Here is a 19,110-nt window from a genome sequence, read left to right as displayed (position 1 = left end):
AAGTTACATTCAGGACTACGGGAGGTACAGGCAGCAGCTATACCCTGGAGGAAGATCCCGCCCCTCTTCTCTTCCCAACAATTGTTAATTGCTTGTATTTTCTCAGGAAGGGTAGACTCCTGGTGACTGCCTTGTGGTTCCCACCACTCCAAAAGGGAAAGTTAGTGCCCCAAATTTATGAGCATTTTTTGTAAGTCACCACAGCTGTTCTGTGTTGGAAGAAAGAAACAACGGTGTGATTCCCCAGGGTCAGAGTTTCACTTAATACCATCTAAAATGTCTGTCTGTTTGCTTTATTCCTAATTGTAAGTTAAAGACAGTAGAACCTTTGGAAATTTGATCTTCACTTTGAAAGTCTTGTTTATCTGTCTAACCTTTGTACCTTTGCATAGTATAAAAATGTAGGGTGACCAATACAAATGTTGGCTTATTGGTGATAAATCAAATTTTGATATCATTAGAAGATTCGAGATTATTTTCAAATAATTGTATAGTAATTATCTGGATATTACTGACAAAATTTCAACAAGGTACAAACCAGGTGTCCAAAGAGTATATGCCTTGAAAATACCCATCTAAATACATGTGCTTTTCATTTTTGCATTTGTTGTTTTAATGTTTGATTCTCCTGTATGTGGGGGGAGAGGGGGCAACTGAGCTTCATTCAGGCACGAATTCTGACTGCTTATTTATTTCCTTAGCCCTATTAATTTTATTTTATTTAAGCAAAAGTTCCTTGGGTACGTGTCTGGGTTTCTTTCCAAGTTCCCAACATATAAAATATAGTCAATAATTCAACAGAAATGTTTTAAACACCTCTCTGTTCTTTGAGCAGACGGCTGGTCAATGGCTCCTATGAATAAGGTGTTTTCTCCCTTATTAACTTTCTCCCCATGCTCTCGTTATATTTTAATGGAAATTCCTCCCCCAAACACTGAACACTTGTCAGCTTATGGGCAGCTTGCTTAGGACACCTTCAGTCAGGCCTAGTAGGGAATGCTTAGTTACATCTCTCTAGGAGTGCAAACAATCTACTAAGCTTGTCTCTGCTCAGCACATGCTGAAATTCTGATGCAGAAAGACACCATCAACCTCTCTCTATAATCCCCAATAGATATCTTTATCAGTTGAATAACAGTTAACAGAGCTTTTGTATTTTATGATTATAACTTCTCTACATTAAATATCTGCTCTTGTAGACACCGTTACTGCCTCTCCATTTAAACTATAAATGCCAAGAATGACAGGTTATGCTATTAAACAGTTAACTTTCTATAAATACCAGTTATTAGAGAAGATTTAATATGATAGATACTTTATGAGGAAAATCTCAGGAGACTTTCTTTCTCTAATGGATGAACTATGAGTCTTGAATTTGCCAAATTATATAAGTACTAATGAACTGGTGTGTATATTTTTTTCTTAATGGCATATCAACAGAGACCAATTACAGTTTTACATGGGTCTATGTCTTCAAGTATCTTGACACATTATCAAAAGATGCAGAGAGGTCCAAACAAATGTGTCCCTTGACTGCTTTACTCATTAACTGAATCATTTTCTGATTTGCAAATGGATATTACTATTTGAGTGTTAATTTAATATTCCTTCAAAGAACACAGTAGAAATTCGAAGAGAGAGGAGAATGTATATTTTATATCACTTATAAAGAGTCCTAGTACTGCTCTTCCATCCAACCTCTAAAAGCTGACGTTCAGCTCAGAGCTGCTCACGTGCTGGGAATTACATGTTCCAGTAGATGTTGAAACATGTCTTGTACAACTGCGGAGCCTTAAGTATGACAGGCCTCATTTCTATATCCTTGCTTTAGAAAACAGCTCCTTCAAATATCTTGCTAAATAGGTAAAAGTAAAATGATTGAAAATTTCTTAAACAAAATAAGACCTCCGTTTCTAATTTCTTTTGCAGTCTTTGAAAAATGGTGAACAGTCTTCCAAAACGGATGTTCAGAAACTTCTGGAATTAGGCCAGAAACAAAGGTAAGACCATGATTTCCATTCTTTAAAAACATTTCATTTTCACTAATGATTGTAATCATGTCAAAGGATACCTACGAAACTTACCAAAACTTGTTCAATATAGATGGATGAATTAGTTAATATCCCTTCTCACTATTGAGTGTAGGTAGGAATTACCTGGAACTCTAATGTACTTGACCCAGTCTTCAATTATTTGTTTGCTCACCAGGGAATCTTGTGAGGATGAAGTTTTACATAGCATCTTTGAGTGGGTGAGATTCTTCATTTCCATCAAGCCCTTTGATAACTTTCAAGCTGCCCTTTGTCTATGTATCAGTCTGTATGGTAGTGACATCTGACACATTCCTCTGCTACTAATATGGATCCTGATGACTCTGTCCATCACACAGTGATGTGATATCATTAGCTTTAATAGATTACCTTAAAAATCAAAAATTGGAATTGACAATGAATAGTGGTGTGGTAAGGAAGGGGTTGTTTCTATTAATACTAGTAGAATCATTATAATATTTAAATATTGATTGTTTTAAAACTCAAACAATGTATTTTAAATAAAAATTGGGCTAATTTTCTTCATGTTAACTAGAGGCTATCATAGATCCTTTTATGTTCATTTCTTTATTGCATCATAACAAACTATTTTGTATGTAGATAGCATAATTCACATCCTAATGATAAAGAACTGTTGTTCGATGCATTTAAGTGACTGTTGAAATTACTTTGTGCTAGATTTTCTTTTAATCACTGCTTTCATACTCAATTTCCAAAGCTTCTCTTTGTTGGCTCACTGGACACGAGACAAAAAGCTATTTGAAATTGTTACACTGACTAATGGTATATGGAATAAATAAGTCTGTTTCATCAAACTGTATCTCCTCCATTGACCCTGAAATTGGTCATCAACATGCATTTATACTGAGTCAATGATGTGCTCATATACCAGAGACATGCGTTAAATAATTCTTATGTATACATCAATTTATTTATTATTTCTTGAGCAGGAAGTTTTCCTCAAAGTCTTATATTAAAATTATGGTAAAAGCCGGGCGTGGTGGTGCACGCCTTTAATCCCAGCACTCAGGAGGCAGAGGTAGGAGGATCGCCGTAAGTTCGAGGCCACCCTGAGACTACATAGTAAATTCCAGGCCAGCCTGAGCCAGAGAGACACCCTACCTTGAAAAACCAAAATAAATAAATAAATAAATAAATAAAATAAATAAAATAAATAAATAAATTATGGTAAATAAAACTATAAAAAAGCTGACCTCTTAAAGGTGGGGAGTAGAAAGGGGTCTGATAATATTAGGATGTTGGATAAAAAGGGGTGTTTCTTCCTGTCCCATTAATAGGAGACCGTCTGATTAATGAACTGAGAAAATGTGCATGTATTTTCATCAGTATGCCCATTAAAAGAGTCAGTCCTCACATTAGAAATGAATCTTTGGGGCTGGAGAAGATGGCTTAGTGGCTAAAGGCTTGCCTGTGAAGCCTAAGGTACCTGGTTTTAGGCTCCATTCCCCAGTACCCTCACAAGCCAGATGCACAGGTGGCTCATGCATCTGGAGTTCCTTTGCAATGGTTGGAGGCCCTGGCGTACCCATTCTCTCTCCCTCTCTCTCTCTCATTCTCTCTTTCTCTGTCTGTCACTCTCAAATAAATAAATTTAAAAAAACAAAACAATCTTTGTTGCCTTTATTTTATGAAACTTCTTAGGCATTGTAAATATTTCCAAAGCACAATATTATAGAATTAACCAATTATGAGCAACAGAAAGGAACAATAACTCTATTCTTTCAGAAGTCTATAGTGATGGTTTTTAGTCAGCATGCTCATGCCCTACATGTTGTCAGTGAAATTAGCTTTTCGACTCGAATTAATAAATTGATTTGATGTAACACATGACATAGATCACAGATTATTCAAACTGTAGGATTTTTATCAGGCATAATAGCAGTATGATTTCCCTTAACTATAATTTGCTTTTAGTATTTACTTGAAGACAAACCCTTTACTATCAAAATATTTGGGTACAACCTGATTGTGTAATTGTTTCTGTATAATTATATTTTCACCTTTCTTAAATTTAGATAGCCAAACTTAATTTTGTAATCCACAAAGAAACAATGTTACTATATGATGTCTTCTCTTTGTTCTCTTTCTATTAAACTAGAGAAGAAATGAAATCTCTCCAGGAGGCCCTGCAGAACCAACTAAAGGAGACATCTGAAAAAGCAGAGAAACACCAGGCCACTGTAAGTGTGCTTCTCTCCCCTTTGTAAGGAATTGGCAGTTACTAACTTCTATTCTCTTAGACACTATGGTCAGTCAATACTTGGTAATTATTCATTCCAAAAACTATGATGTTACATTTGACTCCTAAGATCATCTGAATCTCAGTCTTCTCTTGAAGGGGAGAAGCCAAGAGACAGCACAGGTCAGGCTGCTGGCTCAGGCTCATGTAGGTGGTTCATTGGTAGATTTTAGTTGCCCCTGCAACAAGTTTAGCCATGCAAATTGCCAAACCACACTATATAAGACTGTATAAGTATATCTCAGAGGCAGGGCCATGCCAACTATCTGTTCACTAACCTTCAAATTACTCCTGGAATACACCCCTCAGATTATGAAATCAAGTGCTTTCCAGTCCTTTCACTCACTAAATTATGTCTTTTTAAATCTTACATTTCCGTATCTGTGAATATATCCAACAAGGCATGAGAATGAGCTCCTCCAGCACCGCTGGAGAACAGGTTCCGGTGTTTTCTTCAGACCTGCTTTGTGCACCGTTCATGAGGACGGGTCTCCTATCTTGTATCCTGTGCTTAAATCTGACTTAGAATACTGTGTGTGTGTGTGTGTGTGTGTGTGTGTGTGTGTGTGTGTGTGTACATATATAATATTATATATGTGTGTGTATATATATATTTGGATGTTTAGCAAAAGCCCACGGATCTTGAAAATGCTACCATTGAGAAAACAGTTTGCTTTTTATATTTTCCCAGAGGGAGGGCATTCCATGCCACAGAAACATCTGGGAAATCCCAGGATTGCTCACCAGGCAGAAAGACTGTGGTCAAAAGAATATATTTTTTGAGGCAAGGAAGTAGTAGGAAAGATAAATGGGTTTAGGATTAACTAGTGTGAATGACTTTACTAGACCAGAATTATAGGGCTACCTTTACAATGTAAGTACCCACCTTGTTGGAAAGGTCTATGGTGGCCTATAATGTGAGAGTACAGTAAAAACCTACTAGGGTGTGTCCTTTCTGGTTTGGGTGATCTTTGTCTGAAATCCTGATCCAAGGAGGACTTGTACCAATGGTTGAAATAGGGAAAGCAGGAGGCTAAGGAAGAGCATTTCAAGCATATAACTGCATTGGTTAGAACTAGGCTGTTATAACACATGGAGGTAGGAATAGCCTTTTTCTGAGGAACCTTGGCAATAAAGCTTCAGTTTTACAGAAGCTGAGCTCTCTAAACACAGTCAAATGGGTTTTATTTCAAAAACTTCCTGTAACAACCTTGACTAGAGTATGGAAATTAACTTCTAAAGCTCAATTTAGTCTGTTACCTGTGTCACCTGACTCCTGGGGTCAGTATTTTCATAATGATGTCTATTCCCCACATGAATAAGGTTTTTATTCTTTTATGGATTTATGTCTATCTTACTCCTGTCATCTGGGAGATTTACTTTGGTTGTGTTCTATGAAAGCCCTCAGACTTGTAATATGTACTAGTATTTGGCTGTCTGTACACTAACTGTTCTTTAGAAAAGTAGATAATTTTCAGAACCAGCGTGGATAGCCCTAGCCTGAACATGTCACCCAGGCTGCAGAACAGCTCCATTTCTGCTTCATCCAATCATATTTAACGTGAACATAGCTGATCCAAATTTAACTGGATGACAAATGATGGCAGTGAAAACAGAATGCTCTCTATTCACTATTTTCACAGATCCATATTTCAAAGCTACCTTATTTTATTGGTTCTGTAGTGAGAAGTTAAAACTCATAAAAGATAAAGTTTTAGCTTTCTATAACACTGCTGATGGGCAGAAGAACAAAGGCATTAACTCAAAGGGCTTCTAGCAGTTGAGGTGTTAGAAGAGAACTATAACATTCCAAAAAAGCACAAACCAAAGTTATATCAAATTATGGGAAATATCATGGATACACAATGCCAACTCACCCTGCCTTCATCCCAGCATACTGATAGTGCCTTTATAATAGAACATCCTAGGAACTTTTAGGCTCCCATTTCCCTTTACGGTACCCTAAAAAACTGCAAAATCCCTGTAGTGGCTCAGCTTGGCTTTTTAGCCTGAATATTCTGAGCAAAACTAAACTTGGGCCATTGACTCTTTAGATTTAATCCATCTCATTGAAGTCTGTTAATTTACTTACCCAATTTAGGTGATGCATCTCATTAAAATAGATTTTATCCTTATGATTAGGCCTTAGATGTCCAATTTAGTAAACAAGGAAATAATGTTTTATGTCTCCCTCTTAGCTATTTTATATTTATTTATTTATTTATTTATTTATTTATTTATTTATTTATTTGTTTGTTTTTCGAGGTAGTGTCTCACTCTATCCAGACTGACCTGGAATTCACTATGGAGTCTCAGGGTGCCCTCGAACTCATGGAAATCCACCTACCTCTGCCTCCCGAGTGCTGGGATTAAAGGAATGCACCACCACGCCCAGCTTCCTCTTAGCTATTTTAATTCCATATCCACCACTTCTTGTCTCTTCACTTCTGAGTTTTCTAATTTAATTTTAAGAAATATAACAGTATTGCAGATACAAAATTTCATTTGTGATTATATAATTCTGTGATTTGTACATTATAGAGCAGAGTGAATATAACCTTAAGTATATAGGTATTATGACCATAATTATCACATATCACTTATGCTCTTTCCAGCTGTTCAAAGTATCTATTCCCTATTAAAATCAGAATTATTAAGGGTGGCACAAGAATGAGTATATAATAACACAAAATTAAAATAGTATCTTACTCATTTGAATGTTCTAATTCTTCAACTCTTTAGGCATCGGTATTTCATATATCTTTCATAGCAAGAATCCTTTTAATATGTGATTTCTGGATACTACAATATGGATTTTTGGTAGCTGTTCCTAAGTACTGATATTGAGCTGTCTGAGATTACTGTCTGAGATTAATCTCAAGGCCCAAGACAGTTACAATTTTTGCTGGTAAGATAGGAAAACACATCAACTTGGAGGTGATGTCAGAGATTGGTGACAATACAGTACCTAGTAAGTCAAGTGCACAAGACAGAACATGCATTTGGAGTTGGTTTGCAGTGGTGGGAGACCCTGGCACACCATATTCTCTCTCTATCTGCCTGTTCACTCTCTCTTTCCCTCTCTCTCAAATAAATTAATTAATTAAATAGTTTTTTTAAAAAATATTCTTTAAGGGCTGGAGAGATGTCTTAGCAGTTAAGGCACATGCCTGTGAAGCCTAAGGACCCCAGTTGGATTCTCCAGGTCCCATGTAAGCCAGATGCACATGGTAGCACATGTGTCTGGAGTTTGTTTGCAATGGCTAGAGGCCCAGGCACACCCATTCTCACTTTTTCTGTCTCTACTTCTCTCTGTCTCTCATAAATAACTATAAAATCTTAAAAATAAATAATTCTTAAAAAAAAAAAGGAAAGAAACTCATTGTGAGCTGTAGAGATGGCTCAGCAATAAGGCACTTGCCTGAAAAACCTAACAACCAGAATTTTATTCCCAAGTACCCACATAAAGCAAAATGCACATAGTGACATAAGCATCTGGAGTTTGTTTATATTGGTTAGAGGCCCTGGTGTGCCCATTCTTTTGCTGTCTCTCTCTCTCTGCTTGCAAATGAATAGATAAAAATATAAAGAAAGACACTGCATCCTAGAAAGTTCCTTCATGACCCCCTCCCCCATGTTATTCCTTCCCCATTCCCAACTTGTTACAATTTAATAATTTAATAATTCCATGTTTTTTTACCTGAAATTAATGAAGCCTGTTCTAGAGTTATCTACGAATGGATTCATAAGGTATCTGCTCTTTCATGTGCTAGCACTTTTGCTCATCATAGGATTTCTGAGCTCCCTCCATCCTGCCTATTTATAGTTAATTACTCTGTATCACAGGAGACCATTGCTGTTCTAGGCAAAAGACTGATGTCCTCCTACTGATGTGCTGGAGCTGGCCTCTACTGTGGAGTGTCATGTGAAAAACAGGGATGGAGGCTCATGTACAAGTCTTCCTCTGATCATAACTCTCATTCTTCTGGGTTAAGGGCCTCGTAGTGAAATTGTGTGCCTGTGGGGTGGGGAGGTTGGTTTCATCACCCCTACTAAACGATTTTGTTGGTGGTTACATGTCTGTAGTCTGCCAATAGTCCATGAAACTTCTGGTTCCTCTACGTCTCACCAACATTTGTGTTGTCAGTTTTTAACTTTTTTCATGATTTTTTTAAAAATTAATTATGACCTTTACTGTATGACCAAATTGTGTGTTGGTCCTTATAGCAGACTTCCAGACCACCACCATTATAGAGGAAGGGATTTACTGAAGCTTACAGATCCAGGGGAAAGTCCATAGTGGCAGAAGAAGCTGGCCAGCTTTTATAGGTACAAGCAAACAGAGAAAAGCCAAAAATCCAAATGCTATACCACACAGTGTCAAATTTCAGAAACTCCAGGTAGAACTCAGGCTTTTTGCATATTTAGACAGGTATTCCAAATCTATCACCACATCTTAGGGCTGGACCTTAAAATCTGCCCAGTGATACTCCTCCAGCCAATTGGTTGCAGATATAAATTACAAACTAATAAAACTCTGAATATATTGGGGAGCATCCAATTAATCTACCACAGTCCCATTCCCCTCACCTTATCATCTTTCCCCATTCCACTGAGGGTCCTCCTCAGTGAGGTTGTTGATGTTAACCTTGAAGGATGAATACAGCAGTCAGTTTCTCTGTGGAGCATGGGTGGGCAATGCCTGAGGATACTCCCTCCACCCTGTGGCTTTTACAATCTTTCTATTCCCTTAACTCGGTGTTTATAAAGGAGTTAAAATACTAAATATTAGGGTTGGAGAGATGGGTTTAGCTTGCCTACTAAGCCTCAGTACCCAGGCTTGATTCCCCAGTACCTGCGTAAGCAAGATGCCCACGGTGGCACATGCATCTGCAATTCGTTTGCAATGGTTGGAGGCCCTGGAACACTCATTCTCTCTCTATCTGCAACTTTCTTTCTCTCACTTTCAAATAAATAAATAATTTTTAAAAGAATGCATGTTGTTAAAAAAGAAAAATACTAAAATTGAAATAGGAAAATGTACAAAAGAGTCCTAAACTTAAAACTTTTTTGTATATTAAAATAAGCAGACTAAGAAAATATTTAAAAATAACTCAAAGAAAAATAACTGGGAATAATATTAATCACTTTCAAACAAACAGACTTGACCAACAAAGACATAACCAGGAAAGACTTTGTATACTGGGACAGAGATCACCCAAAATTAGCGCAAAAGGTAATCAAACAAATAGTACAGCTTCAATGTCCATCCAATTATAAATAATAAAAATACAGATGATATGCTGAATATTTAAAAACAAATGTAATAGTTTAAATATATTACATAAGCCTACTAAATTCTCTATATATAAATATATATATTAGTATAGATACATATCACTAGGTAGGTAACTAGATATTAGCAGAGTATTTCACCAAGGATGGCCATATACATTTATCTTCTGCACTTCCAGAGTTCAGAGATACAAGCATGTACCACTCCTGGGTTTATGTTACTGAGGAACAAATCCAGGATTATGTACATGGTAGGCAATCATACAACCAACTGTGCTACATCTCTAGCCAAGCTTCTATATTTTTTGAATGTACACAAAGCTTCTACTGAAATATTATGGAAATAAATACTGGGCCCTAAATAAAATATATAATTCTTTAAAAAAAAAAACACAAAAACAAGAACAACAGGGCTGGAGAGATGGATCAGTGGTTTAGGAACTTTCCTGCAGAGCCTGACAACCTTCCAATACCCACATAAAGCCAGGTTCACAGTGGTACCTGTATCTAGAATTTGTTTGCCATGGCTGGAGGCCCTGGCATGCCCAGTCTCTCTTTCTCACTGTCTTCCCCCTGCATTTGCTTGCAAATGAATAAATAAAAATACTAAAACAACTAAAATGAAAATAAAGTGAATACTATAAAAATGAAGATGATACACTTATGTATTAGAGTGGAGCTGGAGAAAAAAGGAATCCTTGCACACTTGGTATAGAACCACATGATGCAGCAAGCTCAGTAATGAAATTACAATCAAAAGAAAGGAAATCATTATGTCAGTGAAATGTTTGCTTATCCATATTTGTTGCAGCATTGCTAACAGTAGCCAAGTATCCACTGACAAATAATGGATATAAAACTGTATGTACAGTAAACTATGCTTTACTCACAAAGAAAAGGAAGTCCTGCCATTTGCAATGATACTTATGAAACTGGAGATCATGATGCTAAATTAAGTAAGCTACACATAAAGACAAATTTCATATTATCTTATTCACATATGGAATGTAAAGAAGTTAAACTCATACAAACAGAGTTGAATGGGGGTTGCTAGGGACTGAAGGATGAGGGAAATGTGGAGATGTCAATATAAGGATACAGCATTAAGGGCTGGAGAGATGGCTTGGCGGTTAAGGTGCTTGCCTGCAAAGCCAAAGGATCCCGATTCAATTCTCCAGGACCCACATAAGCCAGATGCACAAGGGGATGCATGCATCTGGAGTTCATTTGCATTAGGCCCTGGCACACCTATTCTCTCTCTTTCTGTGTCTGCCTCTTTCCCTCTGTCAAATAAATAAATAATTTTTTTTGAAAAAAGATACAGCATTTAAATTACTGTATACACAAGTTCTGGGAAACTAATGTAAAGCAGGACTAGTAATGAACATATTGATTAATATGATTATGATAATAATTTTGCAATGTACATGTATATCATATCAGCACATTATACACTTTAAATATATAAAGTAGGAAGTATGAAAAAAAGAATATTTTTGACATGAACACAGTTATTTGGACTTGCTATAATAATATTAATCATTCATAATTGTCAAATAATTTCTTAATTTTGTGAAAGATAGAATATATTTATTAGTAATAGATGTATTAATTAGAAATAAAAACTATATTTATACTTAATATTAATTAAAATAATACATGCCAAGGTAATATATAGTGAAAATTGATGGTTTTATATTTAGAATATATTTGAAAGGTAACGAGATAATGCAAATTCTGTTAAGTTATTCCAAAAAGTAAATATATAAAAAATGAGTTATTATTATACATGCTACAAAGTTAGCATGACCTTGAAAACAAACCCAGATATGGACCAAAGAAATTTTTAAAATGTGGTAATAAGATATTTTTGATGAGCATAGTTGTAAAAGTTCTAAATGAAACATTATAAAACTGACTGTAGCAGGACATTATAAAGGTTATTTACAATAATGAATCAGGAATGCTAGAATGGTTCCATGTAGTCTAATCAGTAAATTAAGAGTCTAGATCAAAATTAAGAATGGCAAAAAAATAATATCAGTCCAGAGAGATGGCTTAGCATTTAAAACACTTGCCAGCAAAGCCAAAAGCCCCAGGTTTGATTCCCCAGTACCCACATAAAGCCAGATGCACAGCAGGGCACATGTGTCTATTATTCATCTGCAGTGGCTAGGGGACCTGGTTTTCCCATTCTCCCTACCCTGCCCCACTTTCTTTCCCTTTTTCTATCTCAACTAACTAAATAAATATTTTTTGAACTCTGTTATCATATTATTCAAACGCAGAAAAAGGTAAAAGATAAGATTAAAGATCTTCTAATTACAAAAGCTGAACACATTAAATATGAGAGGAATATAGCTCAGCAACAAAGCATTTTATAAGAAAATGAAACTTAATATTATTCAAAATAAGAATAAGCTAAAACTTTCCCTCTAAAATCTTTTTTAAAATATTTTTATTTTTATTTATTTGAGAGAAAGAATGGGCACACCAGGGCCTCCAGCTCCTACAAACTAACAACAGACACATGCGCCACTGAATTTATACCACTGTATTTGGGAATCTCTCAGTTATAGTAATTCTCTCTGCTTTGATTAATTTGGTATGAGAAACCTAAAGTTGGTTGCTATAAAAATTGATCAGATAGCATAAATTTGTATCACATAAATGATCCTGGATATATCACAAATGCAAGAATATTTTTAAAATGTATAAAACATTAATAAAAACATTATTTTTACTTTATGTAGGAATATATAATAAGCACATCAATTAAAATCTTCATAATACTAACAGGTGTCAACATTACAACAGTGGTCTCTTCCCTATGCAAAACAAAGTCAGTGTAGTGGGACTGTAATGGTGTCTATAATGTTTCCTTTATCAAAAAAACTCTGAAAAATTCCCAAAACAAATCTGTTTATCCTATGTTGAGAGAAAAAAATGGTATTTTTCATATTACTTCTTTTTCACTTTTTAAATTTTTTTGTGGTTTTTGTGAGGGGACACAGTATAGTGTGGGGACATAGGTGTGAAGATTCGCGTGCCCCATGCTACCAGTGTGGAAGCCATAGACGGTCAGCGTCCTCCTGTGTCACTCTTCTGAGTTGTTTCCTTGAGACATTCTCTTGCTGACTAGGGAGCTGCAGTTTTCCTGTTAGACTCTGACCAGTGAACCCTGTTGATCCTTTTCAGACCACCACCCCCACCCCCCAGCACTAGGGTGGCAGGTATGGTTACAATGCCTGTCTGCTGGGACTGAACTATGGTCAGCATGCTTGTGCTTCAACTGTGCTTATGTGATGAAAAATCTCTCCACACTCTGTTTTCTTTTTTATGTTTAAAATATTTCAATAATAACCATTTTGTAACGCTGCCAATAATAAAAACTCATCCTCAACTTGATATCTAGTCAAAGGGACCATTTACCTCCATGATGAGCCAAATAAATAAGCCCCTTTCCTCATTCCAGGAGACACTTAAGAATACAATTGTATACTACATGAAATTCTAAGCCATGAAAATATGACTAGACCAAATTGATGTGAGCTCTCAGTGCACAATACACATTGCACTTCAAATACACATTTAAGGACTGGAAAGATGGTTCAACACTTAAGGATACTGGCTTTCAAAAGCCTGGCAGCCTGAGTTTGATTCCCCAGTATGCATGTAAAGCTATATATGCACATGCCTCTGGAGTTCTGTTACAATGGCAAGAAGTCCTAAAGTGCCTATCTTCTTCAATCTCTCTCTCTTTCTTTCTATCTCTTTCTCCTGCTCCCTCCCTCCACCTCTCCTCTTGCAAATATTTAATAAATTGACAAAAAGCTAACACAAAGAAAAATTTCATGATGAAATGTAATTTATATCATTAATAGTATAGTAGGGCAGAGATACTTCTCTGAAGTAGAGGGCTTACCCACTGTGCAAGAAACCCTGGCTTTCATGTCTAGTACTACATAAAAAGTCTATTTCATATATATATATACATACATATGTATGTGTGTGTGTATATATATATATATATATATATATATATATATATATTTACATATACATATATATATGTGTGTGTGTGTGTGTATGTATGTATGTATGTATGTATATATATATATACATATATATATAATTAAATATTAAGACCATTATTTTCACATGTACCTATTTGCTTTTCTAAACTGTGATTACTAAAAGTTGAAAATTAGTTATACTAAATGTACCATCCACTATATTAGTTATTTTTGCTATAATGAAATTTTTTTTTTAATTTTTATTAACATTTTCCATGATTATAAAATATATCCCATGGTAATTCCCTCCCTCCCCACCCCCACACTTTCCCATTTGAAATTCCATTCTCCATCATATTACCTCCCCATTACAATCATTGTAATTACATATATACAATACCAACCTATTAAGTATCCTCCTCCCTTCCTTTCTCCACCCTTTATGTCTCCTTTTCAACTTACTGGCCTCTGCTACTAAGTATTTTCATTCTCACGCAGAAGCCCAGTCATCTGTAGCTAGGATCCACATATGAGAGAGAACATGTGGCACTTGGCTTTCTGGGCCTGGGTTACCTGACTTAGTATAATACTTTCCAGGTCCATCCATTTTTCTGCAAATTTCATAACTTCATTTTTCTTTACCGCTGAGTAGAACTCCATTGTATAAATGTACCACATCTTCATTATCCACTCATCTGTTGAGGGACATCTAGGCTGGTTCCATTTCCCAGCTATTATAAATTGAGCAGCAATAAACATGGTTGAGCATGTACTTCTAAGGAAATGAGATGAGTCCTTTGGATATATGCCTAGGAGTGCTATAGCTGGGTCATATGGTAGATCAATCTCTAGCTGTTTTAGGAACCTCCACACTGTTTTCCACAATGGCTGGACCAGATTGCATTCCCACCAGCAGTGAAGAAGGGTTCCTTTTTTTCCACATCCCCGCCAACATTTATGATCATTTGTTTTCATGATGGTGGCCAATCTGACAGGAGTGAGATGGAATCTCAATGTAGTTTTAATCTGCATTTCCCTGATGACTAGTGACATAGAACATTTTTTTAGATGCTTATATGCCATTCATATTTCTTCCTTTGAGAACTCTCTATTTAGCTCAATAGCCCATTTTTTGACTGGCTTGTTTGATTCCTTATTATTTAACTTTTTGAGTTCTTTGTATATCCTAGATATTAATCCTCTATCAGATATATAGCTGGCGAAGATTTTTTCCCATTCTGTAGGTTGCCTCTTTGCTTTTTTCACTGTGTCCTTTGCGGTGCAAAATCCTTGTAATTTCATTAGGTCCCAGTGGTTAATCTGTGGTTTTATTGCCTGAGCAATTGGGGTTGTATTCAGAAAGTCTTTGCCAAGACCAATATGTTGAAGGGTTTCCCCTACTTTTTCCTCTAGCAGTTTCAAAGTTTCAGGTCTGATGTTAAGGTCTTTAATCCATTTGGACTTAATTCTTGTGCATGGCGAGAGAGAAGAATCTATTTTCATCCTTCTGCAGATATTTATCCAGTTTTCAAAACACCATTTGCTGAAGAGGCTGTCTCTTCTCCAATGAGTATTTTTGGCATTTTTATCGAATATCAGGTGGCTATAGCTACTTGGGCTTACATCTGGGTCCTCTATTCTGTTCCACTGATCTACATGTCTGTTTTTGTGCCAGTACCATGCTGTTTTTGTTACTATGGCTCTGTAGTATAGGTTAAAATCAGGTATGGTGATACCACCAGCCTCTTTTTTGTTGCTCAGTATTATTTTAGATATTCGAGGTTTTTTGTGATTCCAAATGAATTTTTGGATTGTTTTTTCTATTTCCATGAAGAAAGCCTTTGGAATTTTGATAGGGATTGCATTAAATGTGTAGATTGCTTTAGGTAAGATTGCCATTTTCACAATATTGATTCTTCCAATCCAGGAACAAGGGATGTTTCTCCACTTTCTAGTGTCTTCTGCAATTTCTCGCTTGAGTGTTTTAAAGTTCTCATTGTACAGATTCTTTACTTCCTTGGTTAGGTTTATTCCAAGGTATTTTATTTTTTTTGATGCAATTGTGAATGGGAGTGATTCTCTGATTTCATCCTCTGTGTGTTTGTTGTTAGCATATATGAAGGCTACTGATTTCTGTGTATTTATTTTGTATCCTGCTACATTGCTGTAGGTTTTGATCAGCTCTAACAGCTTGCTAGTTGAGTCTTTAGGGTCCTTTATGTATAGAATCATGTCATCTGCAAATAATGATAACTTGATTTCTTCCTTTCCAATTTGTATCCCTTTTATATGTGTCTCTTGCCTTATTGCTATGGCTAAGACTTCCAAAACTATATTAAATAGAAGTGGGGACAGTGGACACCCTTGTCTTGTTCCTGATTTTAGTGGAAAAGCTTCCAGTTTTTCCCCATTTAGTAATATGTTGGCTGTAGGCTTGTCATAAATAGCCTTTATTATATTGAGATATGTTCCTTCTATTCCCAGTCTCTGTAGGACTTTTATCATGAAGCGATGTTGGATTTTGTCAAATGCTTTCTCTGCATCTAATGAGATGATCATGTGATTTTTGTCCTTCAGCCCGTTTATGTAATGTATTACATTTATAGATTTGCGTATGTTGAACCATCCCTGCATCTCTGGGATAAAGCCTACTTGGTCAGGGTGAATGATCTTTTTGATATACTCTTGTATTCTGTTTGCCAATATTTTGTTGAGAATTTTTGCATCTATGTTCATGAGGGAGATTGGTCTGTAATTTTCTTTCTTTGTTCTATCTTTGCCTGGTTTTGGTGTCAGGGTGATGCTGGCCTCATAGAAGGAGTTTGGTAGAATTCCTTCTTTTTCTATTTCCTGGAAAAGCTTAAGAAGCAATGGTGTTAGCTCTTCCTTAAAAGTCTGGTAAAATTCAGCAGTGAATCCATCCGGGCCTGGGCATTTTTTTAGTTGGGAGATTATTGATAACTCTTCGGATCTCCATGTTTGTTATAGGTCTATTTAAGTGATTAATCTCATTTTGATTTAATTTAGGTAGGTCATATAGATCAAGGAAATCATCCATTTCTTTCAGATTTTCATACTTTGTGGAGTATATGCTTTTATAGTATGTCCCTATGATTTTTTGAATTTCTCTGGAATCTGTTGTGATGTTACCTTGTTCATCTCTGATTTTATTAATTTGTGTCTCTTCTCTCTTTCTTTTGGTCAGATTTGCTAAGGGTTTATCAATCTTGTTTATCCTTTCAAGGAACCAACTCTTTGTTTCATTAATTCTTTGGATTGTTCTTTTTGTTTCTATTTCATTAATTTCTGCCCTAATCTTTATTATTTCTTCCCGTCTACTAATTTTTGGTTTGCCTTGTTCTTCTTTTTCCAAGGCTTTAAGGCGAAGCATTAGGTCGTTTACTTGCGACCCTTCTAATTTCTTAATATAGGCACTTAAGGCTATAAATTTACCTCTTGGAACTGCCTTCATTGTGTCCCAGAGATTTTGGTATGTTGTGTTCTCATTATCATTTGACTCTATAAATTTTTTGATTTCCTTTTTGATTTCTTCATTGACCCACTCATCATTTAGTAGTGTATTGTTTAGTTTCCATGGTTTTGTGTATGCTCTATAGCCTTTCTTGCTACTGATTTGTAGTTTAATTCCATTGTGGTCAGATAGAATGCAAGGAATTATTTCAATTTTCCTGAATTTGTTAAGATTTGCTTTGTGTCCTAATATATGGTCTATTTTAGAGAATGTTCCATGTGCTGCTGAAAAGAATGTATATTCTGCAGCCTTTGGATGAAATGTCCTGCATATATCTGTTAGGTCCATTCCTTCTATGACCTCATTTAGTCCAGATGCCTCTCTGTTTATTCTTTCCCTGGATGACCTGTCAATTGATGAGAGTGGGGTGTTAAAGTCACCTACCTCCACTGTGTTTGGTGTTATCTGTGACCTTAGTTCTAATAGTGTTTGTTTGACGAATTTGGGAGCCCCCATGTTAGGTGCATATATGTTTAGGATTGTAATGTCCTCCTGTTGAAGTGTGCCCTTAATCAATATAAAGTGACCTTCCTTATCTTTCTTGACTAACGTCGGACTAAAGTCTACCCTGTCTGATATTAGGATAGCAACCCCTGCTTGTTTTCTAGGCCCATTTGCTTGAAACACCGTCTTCCAACCTTTCACCCTAAGATAATGTCTATCCTTTGTAGAAAGGTGAGTTTCTTGGAGACAACAAATTGTAGGATCCTGCTTTTTAACCCAGTCTGCAAATCTATGTCTTTTCGTTGGGGCATTGAGACCGTTGATATTAAGAGATATTATTGAAAGGTGTGTATTTATGTTTGCCATTTGTGTGTGTGTGTGTGTGTGTTACTGGTTCTACCTGTGCTCTCGTCTGTTAACTGGTATTTGAGTATAGCTTGTTTTTTCTAGGTTCCTTATATGTGTGCTTTTCCTTTTGTTCAGCATGGAGGATTCTATCAAGTATTTTCTGTAGAGCTGGTTTTGTCTTCAAATACTCCTTTAACCTGCTTTTGTCATGGAATGTCTTTATTTCTCCATCTATTTGAATGGATAACTTTGCAGGATAAGGTAACCTTGGTTGACAGTTGTTATCTTTCAGAACTTGGAATATATCACTCCAAGCCCTTCTGGCTTTAAAAGTTTGTGTTGAATAATCTGCTGTAATCCTGATGGGCTTGCTTTTGTAGGTAACTTGATTTTTCTCTCTAACTGCTTTCAATATTTTTTCTTTGGTGTGTGTGTTTGGAAGTTTGATTATAATATGGCGAGGAGAGGTTCTTTCTGGGTTTTGTCTGGCTGGGGTTCTAAAGGCTTCCTGTATCTGTATTGGCACCTCTTTCCCAATTTGGGGGAAATTTTCCTCTATGATTTTGTTGAAGATGCCTACTATGCCTCTGGAGTGTAGTTCTTCTCCTTCTACTATGCCCTGAATTCTTATATTGGATCTTTTCATAGTGTCCAGAATATCTTGAAATTCCCACTCATACTTTTCTATAAGTTTGTCTTTCTCTTTGTTGGACTGCATTAGGTCTGCCACCTGGTCTTCTAGCTTAGATATTCTGTCCTCTCCCTCATCCATCCTACTGGTGAGATTTTCTACAGAGTTTTTTATTTCATTAACTGTGTTCTTCATTGCTAATAATTCTGACTGGTTTTTCTTTATTATTTCTATTTCCCTATTTATGTCTTGTATTGCCTTCTTTATTTCATTAAATTGGTGTCCTGCCTCTTCTTTGATTCCTTTGATTTCCTCTTTGATTTCCTCTTTGATTTCTTCTTTGATTGTTTTCATGTGTTCTTTGACCTCTTTGAACATATTTATAATTATTCTTTTGAACTCTTTCTTAGGCATTTCCTCTAACTCTTTCTCACTGGAGGACATTTCTGATGCATTAATACTTTTAGGTGGATTTATATTGTCTTGCTTTTTAGTGTTTCTTGTGTTATAATGTATATATTTTTGCATCTTGG

General features: G+C 35.9%; 1 protein-coding gene across 4 annotated transcripts in view; it reads left to right on the top strand.

Moving 5' to 3' along the window:
* The window catches only part of Luzp2 (leucine zipper protein 2), a 313,181-nt gene that overhangs the window by 146,201 nt on the left and 147,870 nt on the right, over window positions 1-19,110 (top strand). For all 4 annotated transcript variants that reach the window (XM_045145859.1, XM_045145858.1, XM_045145860.1 and 1 more), the window contains exons 3-4: window positions 1,930-2,000; window positions 4,171-4,252. In XM_045145859.1, coding sequence (XP_045001794.1) covers window positions 1,930-2,000; window positions 4,171-4,252 — 153 coding nt within the window. The remainder of the gene's footprint in view (window positions 1-1,929; window positions 2,001-4,170; window positions 4,253-19,110) is intronic.

This window comes from Jaculus jaculus, chromosome 3, assembly GCF_020740685.1.
Source record: "Jaculus jaculus isolate mJacJac1 chromosome 3, mJacJac1.mat.Y.cur, whole genome shotgun sequence".
Lineage (NCBI taxonomy): Eukaryota > Metazoa > Chordata > Mammalia > Rodentia > Dipodidae > Jaculus > Jaculus jaculus.
This window is presented reverse-complemented; position numbering and strand designations above follow the sequence as displayed.